Raw genomic sequence first — 20,097 nt, forward strand, 5'->3', positions numbered from 1 at the left:
CGCGCCCCATCTAATAGTTTACGGTTAGCCGGGGTAGGGGACTGTTTAAAAATTGTGGATAGGGATTCTAGGCACACTTCTAAAGATTTACGCATTGCTATACGCTCTCGTTTGCGTTTTGCTGCCAGCTGAATTATATGCCCCCTGAGTACCGCTTTGTATGCTTCCCAGAGAGTCACCTCGGAGGAAACAGACCCAGTGTTAAGCCTGAAATATTCCACTGAGGCTTGAGTAATATCGGTGAGGACTTCCTTAAAAGATAAGAGAGAGTCATTCATAGTCCAAGCGGAATATTGGGGTTTGCTGAGCAGCGAGTGGCATATAACCAAAACAGGGTCGTGGTCTGTCCAAGGAGCTGCTAAAATGGAAGCAGACACAACCAGGGGGAGATGTTTCCTCAGAACAAACATATGGTCAATTCTGGAGTGGGAATGGTGAGGATGGGAGTAGTAGGTGTAATCCTTGCCAATAGGATGTAGCTCCCTCCAGATATCTACCAGGTCATGACTTTGTAAAGAATGCATGAATTTTTTTGCATCGGATGATGGGGCTTTGTGTTCCGAGGGGTACCTGTCCAGAGCAGGGTTCAGCGTAACATTGGAGTCTCCCGCTAAGAGGAGAGTGCCTCTCTGGTGGGACTGCAACAGGGAGCAGATATGGGAGAGGAAGGGTCCCGGGTTATTATTTGGAGCATAATATGTTAGGATGGTGACCTCCGTGTCCTGAATAGTGCCTTGTAGTAAAAGGTATCTACCCTCTGGGTCAGCTACTCTCTACTCTCTCTCTACTGCAACTGAAGGGAACCGACTTGTGTATGGCAATCAAAACGCCCTTCTGTTTAGTCGGGCCATTAGCTAGAAAAACTTGAGGGTACATGGCATCGAAGTATTTAGGACAAGAAGAAGATGAGAAGTGGGTCTCCTGTAGGCATGCTATGTTCACTTTCTGTTGCTTAAGATATTTAAAAACTTTAACCCTTTTCTGGGGGGAGTTCATTCCCTGCACATTCAGGGATAACCAATTAAGTGTCATGGTACATGGGAAGTTAGCCATAAAACGACTTTACTCACCCACCGCGAGGACCTGCAAAGGGGAAAAGGGAGGTAGAGAGGAGGTGAAACAAAGAAAAGAACAAGGTAGAAAGGCATACTGTAGTACATATAATAGCCAGTAAAAAATTGTAGCATATAGTACTGAAAAAGTATGAGTGCAACTGGTTGTGGGTCTAAAGGCCCACAGGGGGGTTGAATGTTGGTCGGGACCAAACGTCCGAACCAAGAGCCAACTCATGGGGGGAGCAGTGATCCAACGGAACCGCTCGACATTGTTATATAGTAAAATTAACTTTAAATCTTTAAGCACAAGACTTGGTGCACCGCTTAAGGCACTAAGGGAGAACACAAACATCCTGAAATATGTGGTTGCCTTTTATTTTAGGTCTCCCCGTCGCCCCGGACTCCCCTCCATTGTCGAGGGGGCCCGTGGCGAGTGAGAGACCAAAATGTCATTGTGGTAGTCCCTCATGACTACCCAATAGATAGAGAGGGAGAGGCAATCAATCAAAATAAAAATAAATAACTAATAAAATAAAGTGTAACTCACAACACTAACAGGGTGAAAAAATATAACATCATATTTTGAAACCCACCCGCCTCCCCGCAAAGACGGGAAACTGCTGTCAGCAGTCTGCAGCGTATTGACGGCTGCCTGAGAGCTGAGGGAACCAGCATGTTTGCGTCAGAGAAAAAAAAAAAAAAAAACCTCGACAGAGCAGGAAAAAACAAAGTAGAACCTGTCAAAATTCTATTATCCCGCTGTGCAACAGGGTGTGAGTGCACCCCGCCACAGAGGCGGCAGTATACAGTCAGCTGGACAGTCCGCGGCCGCCATGTACGACCCCTGTAAGGGGGGTCAAAGTGACATGCCTTAGTAAGTGCTCAATGTCTCGCCCGGGTGAGGCCGACTTGTCCCGGAGGCACCATCTCGCAGTTGGGGCGCCCCAGTCCCAGGTAGTTCTTGCAAGAAATTGAGTGTCAGATCAGGTTCAATTGAACGGAAAAAACTAGCATCTGTGAGGTCAGTTCTGCCTATTATCAGTTCAGTAACAACATGCTGGGTATCAGCGGGAGCCAGATATAATGTAAGTCCGATTGCAACCGCAGGCAGGCTTAGGGTTTCATGGAGTCATTTGAAACTTTTCTGTGAAGAACCGTCAACTTGGGAGGTTATATGCCATCAGCCTTTAGGGCCTGCTATGAACCTTTGGGCCTGCAGGTCCCGCAAGGCCTGTGATCCGGGTTGAGACCTTTGAAGGGGCTGAGAGGTCCGGCGAGGAGGCTGGAAGGATCTGGGCCTGGAGGAAGAAGAGGGTGCATCTCCCTGGGAAGGTGGTATTTCCAGCTGCAGTTCCTGAAAATGACGTTTCAGGTCAGAGGGGGAGGATGCATGGAACTGGCGGCCGAGATGCGAAAATGAGAGCTTAAAAGGGAACCCCCATCTATATTTGATCCCTTGGGTCTGCAGGACCTGGAGGTAGGGTTTCAGGTCTCTTCTCCTTGCAATAGTTACTGGAGAGAGATCCGCAAAAAGCTGGAGGGGGTTACCCTGAAAAGAGAGGTCTTGCTGTTCCCGTGCCGCTTGGAGGAGCCGCTCCTTGGTGCGGTAAAAATGGAACTTGATGATGACATCTCTTGGGGGGCCCTCTGACGGTTTGGGTGCTAGGGATCTGTGTATACGGTCAAATTCCAGTCTCTCCAGGGGTATCCCAGGTGCCAGCTCCTGAAAAAAGGCTGTTGCCATACCCTGCAAATCAGTGATTTGTTCCGGGACTCCGTGGATGCGGAGATTATCCCTGCGGGCCCTATTTTCAGTATCCTCTAGTTTGTCTCGCAGGGACTCCAGCTCTGCAGACAATTTATCCACCTCTTCTTCATGGCCTTTAAGCACAGTGGTTGCTAAGTCCATTCTTTGCTCTAACTGGTTAGTGCGGTGGCCTATCTCTAAGTCCTTTTACAAGGTCAGAGGAGAGCTTGCGTGAGGCCTGTGTGATTTCATCTCTAACAATGAAGCGAAATTTGTTCAGCAAGGCATCTGAGTCTGCATGCAGGGGACTTACCAGGTCCGTAGGGAACTGGTGCAGGCTATCGGCTGGGGAGGCAGGGTCCGCTGCCGAGTGTTGTGAGGAGTCGTCCGACTCCGGTGGGTTTGGAGCCATTGCCCTTTTCCCCTTCCCTGTGGCCAGAGCTGATTTGGGTTGTGTGTTACACTTGTGACGGTTCTTCGTTGAGCGGTACATAACCGCCTGATGCTTTATGTGTTCCGGAGCTGCGGGAGGCTTTCAGTGTGTGCCGGGTGCGGATTGTGCTATGCTAGCCGAGGTTTCCCATTCCGTTGGCGCGGAGCAGGGGAATCAGACATCCATTTTCCCTGTTCACGCGCATGCACCCCCCTAGGGCTGTGATTTCAGCTTTAATTACAGGGTCAAATCAATCTGTCCATCCCTGGGGGTCACAGCCCGGCCGGCCAGAGTGATCCTGCCTCCAGGGGGGGCTTACCGGTCTCAGGGGAATCAGAATGGTGATTGCCGGGTATAGAAAGATGGCCGCCGGGTGGAGCAAGATGGCCGCTGTTCACAGGGCCGGAGCTGTTCTTTCGCCTGCAGGCTGCCTTGGAGGGGTGTCAGTGTGTGCCCCAGGTGGTGGGTGGTCTCCGGTTGCCGTGGAGAGTAATAGCCGTTGAAAGGGAGGTCTGGGAGGCCAGGATTGGGCTCCAGCAGCGCGGCCGGGTGCAGCAAGATGGCCGCCGTTCACAGGGCCAGAGCTGTTTGTCTGCCTTCTAACAGACGTGAAGGGGCATCAGTGGCTGCAACGGGTGGCGGGTGGTCTCCGGTTTCTATATGGAGACTGAGCCACTTAAAGGGAGGTCTGGGGGGTCAGGATTCGGCGCCGGGACCGCGGCCGGGTGTACCAAGATGGCCGCCGCTCCCGGGAGTAGGCCGGAGCCGCGGCCTGTCCTCCAGGCAGCCCCCAACACAGAAGACAGCCGCGATACAGGCACAGGCGACTCTCTGGCTGTCTGTTTAGCCCTGGATGTCTTGTGGGGACCGGGATTTGTTTCACCAGAGGTAGGATGGCAAGGATTCTGCAGGGGGATTACAGGAGCTCTGTGCAGCACGTCCTATTCGGATCCCGGTCAGGCCACGCCCCCCCCTAAAGCTGACATTTTAATCTGCCTATATTTTGCACCCCCTTGTTCCCCTTCTCCATCAACATACTAATGCAGATGAAATAAAACCTTTCCCATTTAATTTACATACCTTAATTTAGACCCAGTGAGGTCATCGCTGCGTCTCTGTGCTTCCCTCTGCAATGCAGGCAGATCATGGCTGGTGGGAGGGGCTGACAGGATGCTGTGATTTCTGAAAACATCACAGCACCCTGCCTTGGTACTCCTCTCAAGAAAGAGCCTTCAGTCCTGATTCAAGCAGTGGCTTGGCACCTGGGAGGAGTTAAACAAACATTTTCTTGCCTTAGTGGGTGGATTTCAGTCTGGAGGCACAGCTGCTCCTAGCATTACTGTATTTATATGCAGACCACCGTAGGCAGAGCCTTACCGTCCATGAGGCCAATTGAGGCTGCTGCTTCGGGAGTAACCTTAGGGGGAAGCACTAAGGTTAGAGTGTCCATACAGGACACCCCATCCTCATTGCATGTTCAGCACCTGGCCCCACAGTGTCATTGGTTGTTATGGCATAGGTGGCCACCTGCATCCTAGAAGCGAATGCCTCCCTTCAGCCAGGCTGCCAGCACCCTAGCAGCCAGTGACCGCCAGCATCCTAGAAACCTTTGGTAATGGGGGGGGGTTAATGGCATAACATTCTGGAACATGACACATCCATTCATTGACAAATAATTCTTGTATCTTGCAGTGCCTGCACCTTCATGTGGCTGCCAAATGCCTATTACCTGTCTAATCTGACCATCTTGGCTGTGGGCATCTGGGCAATTATCCAGCGAGACTCCGCTGACGCTATTTGTATGGTAAGGATGCTGGATTCAGCTCTTCAGTAGTTCATGGTTGAAGAAAGGCAGTTGAGTTCGTATCGGGTGCAGAGGCTTTGGTAAGGCCGGGTTGGCCCCCTATTCTGGGGACCCGAAGTTTAAGATAAATCAGTAAAAAGGAGAGTGCCAAACCAAAGAGTCCAAGTGTTTAAAATCCTTTAATATTGTAACAAAACAGCATGGAACTGCCAATATGTTTTTAGGGCAGGGGTCGTCAACCAACGGGCCATGGCCTTTCTGCAGCCCGGGGTGCAGGCGGCCGGCATGAGACACTTGGCCGGGCAGGCGGCATGAAAGAGCCGGCTTTTTTTTTTTTTAACACGTAACAATCTGTTTTTTTTCTTGCTAGAAAATGACATGGAACCCTCAAATATTATATATTAAAGCAGAGGCCCTGGAGAATAAATTGGTGGTTTTTTGCAATTTTGTATGTCACACGGTTTTTCAAATGCAATTTTGGGAAACCCATAAACTTTTTTGAGTTTTAATGCAAAAGAACTCAATACATAGCGCAATGAAAGATGATGTTATGCTGAGTAAATAGATACCAAACATGTCATGCTTTAAAATTGCGCATGCCTTTTCAACGGCGACAAACAACATAAATTTTACTATCCATAGGAGACACTTTAAAAGCCTTTACAGGTTACCACTTTAGATTTACAGAGGAAGTCTTTGCACGCTAAAGTGGGGGAACAGAGGCACTTTACGTTTTTTTTTCTTTTTAATACTTTCGATTCTTAAAAAATGGTGCCATTGACATCCGGCTAAACCGAAAGTGATGTCATGTCATGTCATGTCATCGCTTCCTGGGTTACCATAGTGGAGACCCGATCAAAGCAGATCCGGGCTTTGTTTGGGTGTCCGGCTAAGCAGAAGACATGTCGGCTGGTAGCTCGGGTCTCAGTGGGACAGGAGAGCCCACACGGTTGCCCCCATGGAAGGTGGCTTTCTGTAGGGGCACCCAATGCAGATGAGGGGCCTGGAGCACTGGCGGGGCACCCCAAAAGAAGAGGATCAGGGCTGCTCTGTGCAAAACAATTGCACAGAGCAGGTAAGTATAGTAAAACTCGCTCCTGAGTCCCGATGCTGCGACCATTGACACAGACAGCGGGACTCGGCCCTGCCCCCCCCCAGCGCTCCTGTGTCACTGGATGACCACCACACCAGTTTTATGACGTTGTAATGCACTGGTGACAGCATGTAGAAAAAAAAATTGTGACAAAAAATGACAACTTCAAAAAACTTGTTATGCCTCTTACTAAATACCTTGAACTTTTTGGGGGGATATTTGTACCGTACTGGCATTTTCGGGCCTCAAGAAATTAGGTAGGCTGTAAGTACATCAAGATTGATCAGCTATATATAATATAATCTCACAAAAGTGAGTACACCCCTCACACTTTTTTGTAAATATTTTATTATATTTTTTCATGTGACAACACTGAAGAAATGACACTTTGCTACAATGTAAGTAGTGAGTTTGTATAACAGTGTAAATTTGCTGTCCCCTCAAAATAACTCAACACACAGCCATTAATGTCTAAACCACTGGCAACAAAAGTGAGTACACCCCTAAGAGAAAATGTCCAGATTGGGTCCAAAATGTCAATATTTTGTGTGGCCACCATTATTTTCCAGCACTGCCTTTAACCGTCTTGGGCATGGAGTTCACCAGAGCTTCACCGGTTGCCACTGGAGTCCTCTTCCACTCCTCCATGACGACATCACGGAGCTGGTGGATGTTAGAGACCTTGCGCTCCTCCACCTTCTGTTTGAGGAGGCCCCACAGATGCTCAGTAGGGTTTAGGTCTGGAGACATGCTTGGCCAGGCCATCACCTTTACCCTCAGCTTCTTTAGCAAGGCAGTGGTTGTCTTGGAGATGTGTTTGAGATCGTTATCATGTTGGAATACTGCCCTGCCGCAGTCTCGGATAGGAGGGGATCATGCTCTGCCTCATTATGTCACAAATAATGTCGGCATTCATGGTTCCCTCAATGAACTGTAGCTCCCCAGTGCCGACAGCACTCATGCAGCCCCAGACCTTTACACTCCCATGCTTGACTGTAGGCAAGACACACTTGTCTTTGTACTCCTCACCTGGTTGCCGCCACACACGCTTGACACCATCTGAACTAAATAAGTTTATCTTGGTCTCATCAGACCACAGGACATAGTTCCAGTAATCCATGTCCTTAGTCTTCTTGTCTTCAGCAAACTGTTTTGTTTGCGGGCTTTCTTGTGCATCGTCTTTAGAAGAGGCTTCCTTCTGGGACAACAGCCATGCAGACCAATTTGATGCAATGTACGGTTTGAGCACTGATAGGCTGACTCCCCACCCCTTAAACCTCTGCAGTAATGCCGGCAGCACTCATATGTCTATTTCCCAAAGCCAACCTCTGGATATGACGCTGAGAACATGCACTCCACTTCTTTGGTCGACCATGGCGAAGTCTGTTCTGAGTGGAGCCTGTCCTGTTAAATCGCTGTATGGTCTTGGCCACCGTGCTGCAGCTCAGTTTTAGGGTCTTGGCAATCTTCTTATAGCCTAGGCCATCTTTATGTAGAGCAACAATTCTTTTTTTTTTTTTTTTCAGATCCTCAGAGAGTTCTTTGTCATGATGTGTCCTGTTGAACTTCCAGTGACCAGTATGAGAGAGTGAGAGCAATAACACCAAATTTAACACACCAGCTCCCCATGCACACCTGAGACCTTGTAACACTAACGAGTCACATGACACCGGGGAGGGAAAATGGCTAATTGGGCCAGATTTAGGACATTTTCACTTAGGGGTGTACTCACTTTTGTTGCCAGCGGTTTAGACTGTGTGTTGAGTTATTTTGAGGGGACAGCTATACAAGCTGTACACTCACTACTTTACATTGTAGCAAAGTGTCATTTCTTCAGGGTTGTCACATGAAAAGATATATATATATATATATATATATATATATATATATATATAAAAAATATGTTTATACACAGTGCTGTGAAAAAGTATTTGCCCCCTTCCTGATTTTTTTGGCATATTTCTCACACTTAAATGATTCAGATCATCAAAATAATTTTAATATTACACAAAGATAACCCAAGTAAATTCAAGATGCAGTTTTTAAATTATTATTTCATTTATTAAGGGGAAAAAACTGTTCAAACCTGCCTGGCCCAATGTGAAAAAGTAATTGCCCCCTCCCATGCTGAATCATGAACGAACTTTGATTAACCACAATTTTTTGGAAAGCTGAGTTAAATTTCACTTGCCACACCCAGGCCTGATTACTGCCAGACCTGTTGAATAAAGAAATCGCATAAATAGAAGCTGTCTGACAAAGTGAAGCACGCTACCAGTTCACAAAAAGCCACACATCATGCCACAATCTAAAAAAAATTCAAGAACAGATTAGAAACAAATTAATGTACATGTATTGGTCTAGGAAGGGTTTCAAAGCCATTTTTAAGGCTTTGGAACTCCAGTGAACCACAGGGAGAGCCATTATACACAAATGGAGATAACTTGGAACAGTGGTAAACCTTAAAAATTATTCCAAAAAGCATGACAACTCATCCAGGAGGTCATAAAAGAACCCAGAACAACATCTAAAGAACTGCAGGCCTCACTTGCCTCAGGTAAGATCAGTACTCATGATGCAACAATAAGAAAGAGACTGGGCAAAAATGGCATCCATGGGAGAGTTCCAAAGCCACTGCTGACCAAAAAGAACACAAGGGCTCATCTCACGTTTACCAAAAAACATCTTGATTATCCCCAAGACTTTTAGGCAATTATTCTGTGGACTGATGAGACAAAAATGTAACTTTTTGGAAGGGCGTGCATCCCCGTTACATCTGGCATAAAACGAATACAGTATTTCATAACAAGAACATCATACAAACAGTCAGACATGGTGGTGGTAGCCTGGTGGTCTTTGCAGCTTCAGGACCTGGACGACTTACCATAATTGATGGAACCATGAATTCTTAGCTCTACTAGAAAATCCTAAATGAGAATGTCCAGCCATCAGTTTGTGACCTCCAGCTCAAGTGCAGTTGGGTTATGCAGCAGGAAAATGATCCAAAACACAACAGCAAGTCCACCTCCAAATTGTTCAAACAAAGCAAAATGTAGGTTTTGGAGTGTCCTAGTCAAAGCCCGGACTTAAATCCAATTGAGATCCTGTATCATGACCTTACACAGGCCGTTCATGCTGAAAAACCCTCCAATGTGCCTGAATTAAAACAATTCTGCAAAGAAGAGTGGGCCAAAATTGCTCCACAGAGAATCATTGCCAGTTATCGCAAACGCTTGATTGCAGTTGTTGCCGCCAAGGGTGGCACAACCAGTTATTAGGTTTGGGGGACAATTACTTTTTTACATAAAGCTAGGCAGGTTTGGACAGCTTTTTTTGCCTTAATAAATGAAACCATCATACTCGGGTTATCTTTTGTGTAATAATAAAATTTGTTTGATCTGAGTCATTTACGTGTGACAAATATGCAAAAGAATAAATAAGAAAGGGGCAAATACTTTTTCACAGCTGTGTGTGTGTGTATGTGTGTCCTGTACACACGACCGGTTTTGCCATCGGTATAAACTCTGAAGGTTTTTCCGACCGAATTCCGTTCAAGCTGTGTTTCATACATACGGTCACACCAAATTTCGACCATCAGGAACGCAGTGACGTATGACGGGACAACACGTACAACGTCTCGTACTTGCTTCAGAGCATGCATAATTTTTGGTACGTCGGAACAGCATACAGACGAGCGGTTTTCCAGATAGGAATTTGTTCCGTCGGAAAAATATAGAACATGTTCTCTAGCTACGTCCCTCTGAATTTTCGACATAAAAAGTCTGATGGGGCACACACACGGTCGGAATATACAATGAAAAGATCCCATCAGACTTTTTCCTGTTAAAAATCAACGAATGTACTGATGAGAGTTTTCTTATGAAAGTTCATTTGGAAATCTTTTAGTGTATGGCCAGCTTTAGATCTTTGGTCTGGCACACTCATTAGACTTTTTACACATGGATCTTTATGGTAAGGTCAGAGTAAAAGATTGATTTTTAGTATCGGTCCATCAAATACTGGTATTGGTGTTTCTTTGGTTTTTTTTTTTTCTTTTCATCACATTGTCTGTAAGCTAAGGTGAATGAAAAGTCTACCAAATAAACTGGGATGGACCCCTTTTATAATGCTAGATGGGGGGGGGGGGGCAATGCTGGGAAAGCAGATCTTGAGATTCTGGAAGGCAGTTGGTGATCAAAGTGAATTATCTATGGAAGGTTTGACTCTTTAAGGAGATTAACATGAGCATTGCTAATTGGCTGACTTTTATTTGCAGTTTCTGGTTGGTCTGATCACTACAGTGGTATTGGACATTTTACTCCTCGCTCTGTACTACGCAGGCACCGAACAAGGAACCGAGAAGTTGGTCACCAGGGACTTGTTCCGATTTAGTGCTGGAATGGCCATATTAAATCTATTGTTGAAGCCATTGTCGTGTTTCTTCACATATCACATGTATGTGGAGCGTGGAGGAGAGTGCAGTTTCAGCATAGGTATGGAGGACCCTTCACTGCAGGAGGTCTAACTCTCTTCTCTTGAAATACTCTGCTCTGCTGGAGGACTCTACTCCTCCTCCCTCTATCTAACAATCCTCTCCTGAAATATTCTGCTCTGCTGGAGGACTCTGCTCCTTCCTTTATCTAACTCTCCTCTCCTGAAATACTCTGCTCTGCTGGGAGACTCACCTCTCCTAAAATACTCTGCACTGCTGAAGGACTCTGCTCCTTCCTCTAACTGTCCTCTCCTGAAATAGTCTGCACTGCTGGAGGACGCCTTCCATTGTCTTCTATCTTGCCTTCCTTTCTCTGCACATATCTTCCCTCACTCTCGGCTCTTCATTTGTTATGTTTTATCATGCACTGATTTTGCTGTTATGACTTTTGTTTAAACTGCTTCCATGTGTTCTTTATCATTGCGGAGGGTTGAGTTTGACCATGGGATACACTGAGTGTAGTTGATAAGAGTAAAGTTGATAAGTCACTCTGGTCTACTGAAAGGGGCAGTGCGGGGTTCTTTGTCAGTCTGTCATCACTTCCTACAAGGCTGACTGACCTCTGTTTACTGTGCGCTGAAATATTCATGTCTGCTGCTACAGCGCAGAACACGATTGCTCAATTCCTGTCCTCTGATCTGCTGCTTGTAATTACACCCTCTGAACAAACACTGGCAACTTTTAAAAAGATTCCCAAATCCTTAAAGTGTAGGTAAACCTCCAAATTTTTTTGTATCCTTGATACTAAAATGAATTGCTTTTATTGTGTGCTCAATGTTTATTTCGTTACTATATTCCTGGATAGTAAATGCTTAGTTGATTTCATCATTTCCCTCTACTTTTTTATTTAGATGCAATGCAATTTCAGCCGATCCTCCATCAGCACTGCACCTGCTCCAGTTTTATCCTGGGAGGAAGCTGTTCTTTGTTTTGAACCTGGGCATTCTATGAAAAAACACATTCCTGACATCCTTTCAGAAGTGCATTTCCTCCCTGTTGGCAACTGGGTGTTGCAGACATTAGCTGTGCAATCTGTTCCAGAAGCAGGTTTGATAGCGTGTAATCAAGCAACTGATCAGCAGATTGCACGGCTAAAGTCTTCAGCACCCAGAGGCCAGAAGAGAGGAGCATGCACATCTAAAGGGATGCAAGGGATGTGTTCTTTCTTGTAATGCTTGGGCTCAAAACTTCGTCAACTAAAGTATGCCCCATTATCGGTCAGTGAGGTGTTGGAGGTATGTGGGCTACATCATGTGCCCACTTAATAAGAAACACACACAAAAAAAAAAAAAAAAAAGTTTCTTAATCATTCATAAGGGACATGGGTTGAAGTAATTCTGAGAGACAGGCTTTTGTTACTGCCTACAGGAGATTGAACACTAGCAAACAAAGGTGTAGGGTAGCCAAGTATAACCCCTCCGTCTCCCATCTTGCTCTAATTTTTTTTTTCTAGTTTCTCTCTTCAGGGAGAAGCAAACGGGATTCTTTAAATTTTCTTGCATTTTATGAAGATTCCTTTTTTGTTTTATCAAGATTCTCCGGTTGCTGCAGAGCTAGAAGTGCTCAATTTATAGCTTTCTGAATTGGCTGATCCTCAGGATAGCCATAGAGGCCATACCTGAACCCCCCCCCTGCATGGAAGATGTGAGGCTGGCCTGTAATGTGACCTGTAGGCACTGGGCTCTGCTGTGGCGCTCCTCAGACACTGTTTAATTGGTTATTTATCTGCAAAGCAATTTACAGGTCCAGGACTGTGATACACCTGTGTGGTGGAATCCTGTCCCTGACTCTCTTAGACGGAGGGGCGAAGACTGTCTGGTATGGACATACTGCCCTGCTTGGAATTCTGTCAGCCATTCATATTGTCCCTTGGTAAGTAACAGCTGCTAAAAGAGGAGCCCTGCACCAGTACAGAGTGTGTTCCCCCTTTCCCTTTTGGATTTAATGTCTGTGTGCTACGACACATTTAATGTGTTTCAAACACTCTGTTGGCACCCCAAAACTATAGGTGGAATCCCCTGCCATGCTGTTGTCCATGTGCACACTTCCCCTGTATCTCCGGCATATCAGCCAGCTTCTTGCAAGGTTCAGGGTTCTTTCCTCCTTACTGCTGCCTTATGGTGACCGGGTCATTGATGGCCAATAATCCATCCGGCTTCAGCAGTTGGTTTGTGAGTATCCATTACAGGCAGTCCCTGAGTTACGAACACAATAGGGACTATAGGTTTGTTCATAAGTCGAAGTTGTTCGTAAGTCGCAACACTGCATTAGTAAGTGTAACTTCCGGTCGGAACACTGCGTTCGTAAGTGTAACTGCCGCCTGTGCATGGATGTGGGATGTTCCGGGCGCTTGTTATGTTATCTGGGGCATAGTACGGCAGTGTGGGATATGTTCGGAAGTGCTCGAAAGGTATCCAGGACCCACGTGGAGCACAAGTGGCCGGCATTTTGAGGCCGTTCGTAACTAGGATTCGTTCGTAACTCGGGTTACGTAATTCGGGGACTGCCTGTATTAGGAATTTCCTCAGTTTGCACACTGTTAGTATGGTGGATCATAAACACAAGGGGGGTTATTTATTAAAGGCAAATGCACTTTGCACTACAAGTGCACTTGAAAGTGCAGTCGCTGTAGATCTGAGGGGGACATGCAAGAAAAATAAAAAACAGCGTTTTAGCTTGCACATGATTGGATGATAAAATCAGCAGAGCTTCCCCTCATTTCAGAGCTTCCCCTCATTTCAGAGCTTCCCCTCATTTCAGATCTTCCCCTCATTTCAGATCTTCCCCTCATTTCAGATCTTCCCCTCATTTCAGATCTTCCCCTCATTTCAGATCTTCCCCTCAGATCTAAAGCGACTGAACTTGCAGTGCATTTGTAGTGCAAAGTGGATTTGCCTTTTGTAAATAACCCCCAAGATTAGTAGTCCTGCGAGACTTTCCAGCTTATGATCCACTAACTGATCCAAGGATATTTGCAATGTACAGTCTATAAACTGACACTGACTGCCCAGATCACCATCCCCTGCTTGAGTCTTTGCACTTCTTGGAGTCATCTGTAACTCCTTCAGGTTCTCTGTATTGACCACGGAGAAATTTTCTGCAACTATGTCTGAGTTTATGTGAAAAAATTCATCCATGTTCGCTCACTCAGAACAAGTCCGGGGCATGCTCCCATGGCCTTTCCTCCTCCACAATTCAGTGCTGGAACTGACTCACTTGGAGTATTTAGGCCTCAATCTGGATACTGCTCTGTTCAAGGGGTTTCTTTTGCAGGAAAAACTCTCAATCTGCCATCCTACCCTCTACATTTACATGAGGGTTTTGTGGCTTGATGGTCGCTTCCTTCAAGGCAGTTTTATATGCCCAATTCCACTTCAGATTGTTGCAACTCAACATTCTGGCTGAGTTGGACAAGAAGCCACATTCTCTGAACAGTAGCAGATGCCTGAAGCCCAAGACCGGGTTGGCTCGATGATTCCATTGGAAAATGCCATGACTGTTTACAACAACCAACAAAGATAATATAATATTGCAGCGCCTCCAAATTTAGAATATTACAAGTTTAAAGCATGTGCTATCAACACAGAATTCATAATGTGCAAAAAACATCCACAATGTTAATGTATGTAATAAAATGATAATAAAAATTAAATCGGCACGAATAAAGTCCAATGCAAAAGACACAAACACGCATGTTGCTGCTTTCCTCTGGCAGCTTTAATGTTGATGAGTGCATTTTGGCTCTGTTGCTCATGCATGGTAGAAAGGATTTCCTTTTGCTGGTAAAAGACACTTTCTTTGTGGTGATATTTAGCACATACATTTTTTTTTTTTTTTCCATTGGACTTTTGTTTGTGCTGATTTATTTTTTATTATCACTTGAATATTGTGGATGCTTTTTGCACATTATGAATGCTGTGTTGATAGCACACGCTTTAAGCTTGTAATCTATATTTGGAGGTGCTGCGTTATTTTCTTTGTTGGTTTCTTTTCTTACTGTATATTTATCTATCACAAGCTTCTTATTTCTTTTCTTCAGCGCTGATCCCTGTTTATGTTTTCATTACAACAACAGTAGAGAGGAATCAGAAGTCTTGCCGCTCAAAGAGAAGCTGACTGGATTCTGGCTTGGGCAGAGTTCCACATTCCAGTCCTCTCCGCCCTGCACATTCTAGGCTTGGGACATTGTCAAGCAGGTTTCTTCACCTAAAAATATTTTACAAAAATACACTTTGCTACAATGTAAAGTAGTGAGTGTACAGCTTGTATAACAATGTAAATTTGCTCTCCCCTCAAAATAACTCAATACACAGCCATTAATGTTTAAACCGCTGGCAACAAAAGTGAGTACACCCCTAAGTGAAAATGTCTGAATTGGGCCCAAAGTGTCAATATTTTGTGTGGCCACCATTATTTTCCAGCACTGCCTTAACCCTCTTGGGCATGGAGTTCACCAGAGCTTTACAGGTTGCCACTGGAGTCCTCCATGACGTCATCACGGAGCTGGTGGATGTTAGAGATCTTGCGCTCCTCCACCTTCCGTTTTGAGGATGCCTCACAGATGCTCAATAGGGTTTAGGTCTGCAGACATGCTTGGCCAGTCCATCACCTTTACCCTCAGCATCTTTAGCAAGGCAGTGGTCATCTTGGAGGTGTGTTTGGGGTCGTTATCATGTTGGAATACTGTCCTGGGGCTCATGCTCTGCTTCAGTATGTCACGATACATGTTGGCATTCATGGTTCCCTCAATGAACTATAGCTCCCCAGTGCTGGCAGCACTCATGCAGCCCCAGACCATGACACTCCCACCACCACCATGCTTGACTGTAGGCAAGACACACTTGTCTTTGTACTCCTCACCTGGTTGCCGCCACACACGCTTGACACCATCTGAACCAAAAAGGTTAACTTGGTCTCATCAGACCACAGGACATGGTTCCAGTAATCTATGCCCTTAGTTTGCTTGTCTTCAGCAAACTGTTTGCAGGCTTTCTTGTGCATCATCTTTAAAAGAGGCTTTCTTCTGGGATGACAGCCGTGCAGACCAATTTGATGCAGCGTGCGGCATATGGTCTGAACACTGACAGGCTGACCCCCCACCCCTTCAACCTCTACAGCAATGCTGGCAGCACTCGTATGTCTATTTCCCAAAGACAACCTCTGGATATAGCGCTGAGCACGTGCACTCAACTTCTTTGGTTGTCCATGGCGAGGCCTGTTCTGAGTGGAACCTGGCCTGTTAAACTGCTGTATGGTCTTGGCCACCATGCCGGGTCAGTTTCAGGGTCTTGGCAATCTTCTTATAGCCTAGGCCATCTTTATGTTACGCAACAATTCTTTTTTTCAGATCCTCAGAGGTGCCATGTTGAATTTCCAGTGACCAGTATGAGAGAGTGAGAGCGATGAAAACAAATTTAACACACCTGCTCACCATTTACACCTGAGACCTTGTAACACTAAGAAGTCACATGACACCGGGGAGGGAAAATGGCCAATTGGGCCCAATTTGGACGTTTTCACTTAGGGGTGTATCCACTTTTGTTGCCAGCCGTTTAGACATTAATGGCTGTGTGTTGAGTTATTTTGAGGGGACAGCAAATTTTCCCTGTTATACAAGCTGTGCACTCATTACTTTACATTGTAGCAAAGTGTCATTTCTTCAGTGTTACATAAAAAGATATAATAAAATATTTACAAAAATGTGAGGGGTGTACTCAATTTTGTGAGATACTGTATACCTGGAGATGTTTCAGAACTTCTATCGCAGGTGGTAATCACTGGACATGGACCTTCTGACTTCCACGCTCCACAAAAAACTGAGCAAGTTTGTCTCTAGGTCCAGAGATTCTCTAGCTATGTCAGTGGATGATCTGGTGATGCTGTGGGATCAGTTCAGCATGATCTTCACTGCTGGTTTTGACTAAGCATGCTAGCCGTGTGAAATGTGTCACCTTTTTCCCCTGCCATTTGCGTATGCAATTTCCTTTTTTTTTATACGCTTTTATACTCCTGCAATAAATCTCATTTTTTGCATCGACTTGGGAGTGCGACCATCCCATTTTCGTTTATCCAGCATGATCTTCACCTTTCCTCCTCTGAAACATCTAACTCCACAGGTTCTAGGCATTCTGGCGATACTCATTGCATTAAACTGACTCGGGTTGATTTGGTTCTTGGACCTCATCACTCCTTACACTTTGCGTAGGCTCACCCAAATTGCCTGCATCTTCCATCCCAAGGACTGGTTTATCACTCCTCTTCTCAATTGCTGGCTTTAACAGCCTGGCTGTTGAAGCCCAGGTTCTAAAAGACAGGGGCTTACTTGATCTGTTATTCATACACTTCTTAAAGCTAGGAAGTAAACTGATCGCACCTGGAAAGCATATTTCTTATGATGCAAATTAAGGAGCTTCCATCGCAAGAAGTACTCCAAGGGATAAACCCTGTCTTCGGCCTGGAACAGCATTTGGCATCAAGGGTCAAGTTTCCGCCCTAGCAATTCTTTCACAGACCACTTGACTCTTATTGAGAGCCTTCGTACATGGTGTTGCTCACCTTATCCCTCCTGTACGTTCCACAGTGATGCCATGGGTTCTCAACCTAGTTCTGTCACCCTTTCAGAAACTGCCCTTGAAACATCTTAAGGATATTCCTCTCTTCCTGATTGCCATCACCTCTGCAAGGCGCATTTCAGAGTTGGTGGCCTTAACCAATAAAGAACCTTTTCTTGTGCTACACAGATATGAGGTTGTCTTGAGGCCACTCGGGCCTCACCTTTTCAAGGTGGTTTCTTCCTTTTTGTCTTAACCAGGACATTTTCCCTTATCTCTTTGTCCTACTGCAAGACTTTCTGGAGAGATTTCCCACCATCACCTAGATGTGGTATGTGCTGTACTTTTAGACAGACTTGACTCTTTTTGTCATACATAAGAGTCTCTGTGATGGACAAGCCTGTTTCCTATTCCACCATCTCTAGTTGGATTTGTCAGCTCATCATTCAAGTGTATAAACCCAAAGACTGGTTCCTCTCTTTCCTGTTAAAGCACACTCTACTAGATCAGTTAGTGGTCCGTGGGCTTTTCAGCGTCAGACATCTGTTCCTCCAGGTGGATTTTCAAGCCAAATCTGATGCCAGCTTAAGTCATAAGGTTCTTCAGGTGGCACTATAAGCTTTATTGAGCCCCTTCTCCTACCTCCCAATCTCTCAAAATTACTTCTACCCTTTGTTACTTAATGAGCTCCATGAAAAGGATTTTGCATTAAGTCAAAAATCCTTGCTATTTGAGCTTGGTGAAAATATGTGATTTATGGCCAGCTATTGTTTGGGTCTTATTTGATGTCCTTTTGCAGTAAGTAGTTCTGCGGGGTTGGCATGCGCTCCATAAAGATGGGCAGCGAATTGCATAATGTGCCTGTGACAAGTCCATACACTCGTTTTTACCCCTGCAGCACTGGAAGGTGACAGCTGTGGAGCTATCTGGGTGAGAGGAATGAGGTTTTCAATGAGCATAGCCACCACCAGCTCAAGAGACACTTTTCATTCGTTGTAAACTTTGCACAGTGTTTATAAACATTTTTTGTTAAATAAGTAGCTTCCACAGCTCCTGTATTTATACAGCAACTCCCAGCTATCATTTTGACAACCAGAAATTGCTGGCAAGTGCCGAGGGAAAGCAGTAGGGGTGGGGGGGACCCTGTTTACCTCAAGTAAGTTTTTTTTGGTTGTGTGTAGCATGCCCAGTGTCCACAAATGGTTAAACACTTTAGCTCCCCTGCCAGGAATGCTGGACAATCCTGGGCTTCTGCTGTTGTTGACTACGGTCCTTTACTGTATATCCTTGTTAACAAATGTGAATAATTTGGATCTTTGGCACTAATTTAGTCTTTTTTTCTTTTGTCTTTGTCCAGTGTCCTCGGGGCTTATCTCTGGGTCACGAGATCGAAGTACATACCAGACGATCGATCACACAGAAGGATCTGCTGAACCAGACAACAAGATGCCCTCCCGGTACTAAAGGTGGAAATGTGTGTGCCCACATGTCTTCTCCACACAAGGAAGAAGACGACACGTGGGTGGTCAGAAGTGGCAAAAGTGTCTTCTCTAAAGGCCACTGAGATACTGCATGGCGATTGTCTCCCTGACTGACTTGTCTGTTACTAAGTCAGCAGGAAAATGTTTGTGTGTGTGTGTACAGGTCTTTATGTACAGCTAATCAAATATGCTGCAATACCCCCTTAAATGTGATTACCTCCAGTGTGTGCTACATTACTGCCTTCACTTTGACATAGACTTTTATATTAAAAAAAATATGTAAATGATTTGATTTATTTAAGACCAAATTATATTTAAAGGGAAATTTACTGTTAGATTTTTTTTCTTTTTGGGACTGAAACTATGTAAAGCCCTAATGATTCAGTTTAAATCAGTTCCATTCCAGGTCCCTCTAAATAAAAGGTATGCAAAGGCGAAGGGCTCCTTCATACCATACATGCATGAAAACTGATGGGAAAATCGTGCAGATTTCATATCAGTTGACATCTGTGCATGAAAACATCAGTTTTCATGCGCGTCAGTTATGTTCTCTATTCATACCAATGTTGATGTCAGTTTTTTTTTCCTTTGTGCAGAAAACTGCATACACGTCGATCCCTGTGCAGAAAAAAAAATCTGCACGTGATGCCAATGTTCTGGTGTGAACATGGAACATAGAGAACAATGTTTTTTTTTTCTTTTTTGTGCCCTTCAGAACGTGTGCAAAAAAACGATGTCTGCACCATGGTGTGAGCAAGGCTTTGCTGTTTGTTTTCTAAAAGCAGCCAAAGTATGCGATGAAAAGCCTGTCCTCTGCCAGCATTTTACAGAAAAAGAGCCCTTGTTCTCTATGTGGAAGCAGTGGCCACTCACTTCCAACACACCACCCTGTTGAATGAGAGCTTTATTTCTCCAATCAACAAAGCTCATGTTCCCTTCCGAATGGAAAGCTCTAGCTCTGGGTCAGCACAGTGCATGTTGGGCCTTTGCAGAGAGACCACTGCTTCCATACAGACAGGAGGAGTCCTTCTCTACAGGCTGCTCAGGATGTGGCAGCTTTCTAAAAAAAAAAAAAAAGAACTGTAAAACTTTAAACCACTTCTGTTTGGATGCACCTGGAATGTGGTAACCTGAATAAACTAAAAGTTCAGTTGGGCTTTAAGGGAAGCCACACCATATTTTCAGTGGCGTTGTTTTGAGAACTTGGCTTAAAAATCTTTAATCTGTTCCCACCAGCTGTATGCAAATATGCGGGTGGGCTCTAATGTCAAGCCACTGCACACACACACGTCCATAGGGGAAACAGCTTTTCCATTCTGAGAGCGTGCTCACTGCAAGTTCTCATCACAATAACTAAGCTGTCATGGGTAGTTCCCGATGCATACTTGTGATTGGTAGGTTTCAGTCATGTGACAGCCAATCACAGCGGTCTCATGATTGG

General features: G+C 45.2%; 1 protein-coding gene across 1 annotated transcript in view; it reads left to right on the forward strand.

The window, feature by feature from the left end:
• The window catches only part of AGTRAP (angiotensin II receptor associated protein), a 34,612-nt gene extending 14,876 nt beyond the window's left edge, over positions 1 to 19,736 (forward strand). The window contains exons 3-5 of the mRNA XM_073603169.1: positions 4,928 to 5,039; positions 10,409 to 10,625; positions 18,533 to 19,736. Coding sequence (XP_073459270.1) covers positions 4,928 to 5,039; positions 10,409 to 10,625; positions 18,533 to 18,639 — 436 coding nt within the window. The 3' untranslated portion in view covers positions 18,640 to 19,736. The remainder of the gene's footprint in view (positions 1 to 4,927; positions 5,040 to 10,408; positions 10,626 to 18,532) is intronic.
• The last annotated feature ends 361 nt before the right edge of the window (positions 19,737 to 20,097 follow it).

The sequence above is a fragment of the Aquarana catesbeiana genome, linkage group LG10 (assembly GCF_042186555.1).
Source record: "Aquarana catesbeiana isolate 2022-GZ linkage group LG10, ASM4218655v1, whole genome shotgun sequence".
NCBI lineage: Eukaryota > Metazoa > Chordata > Amphibia > Anura > Ranidae > Aquarana > Aquarana catesbeiana.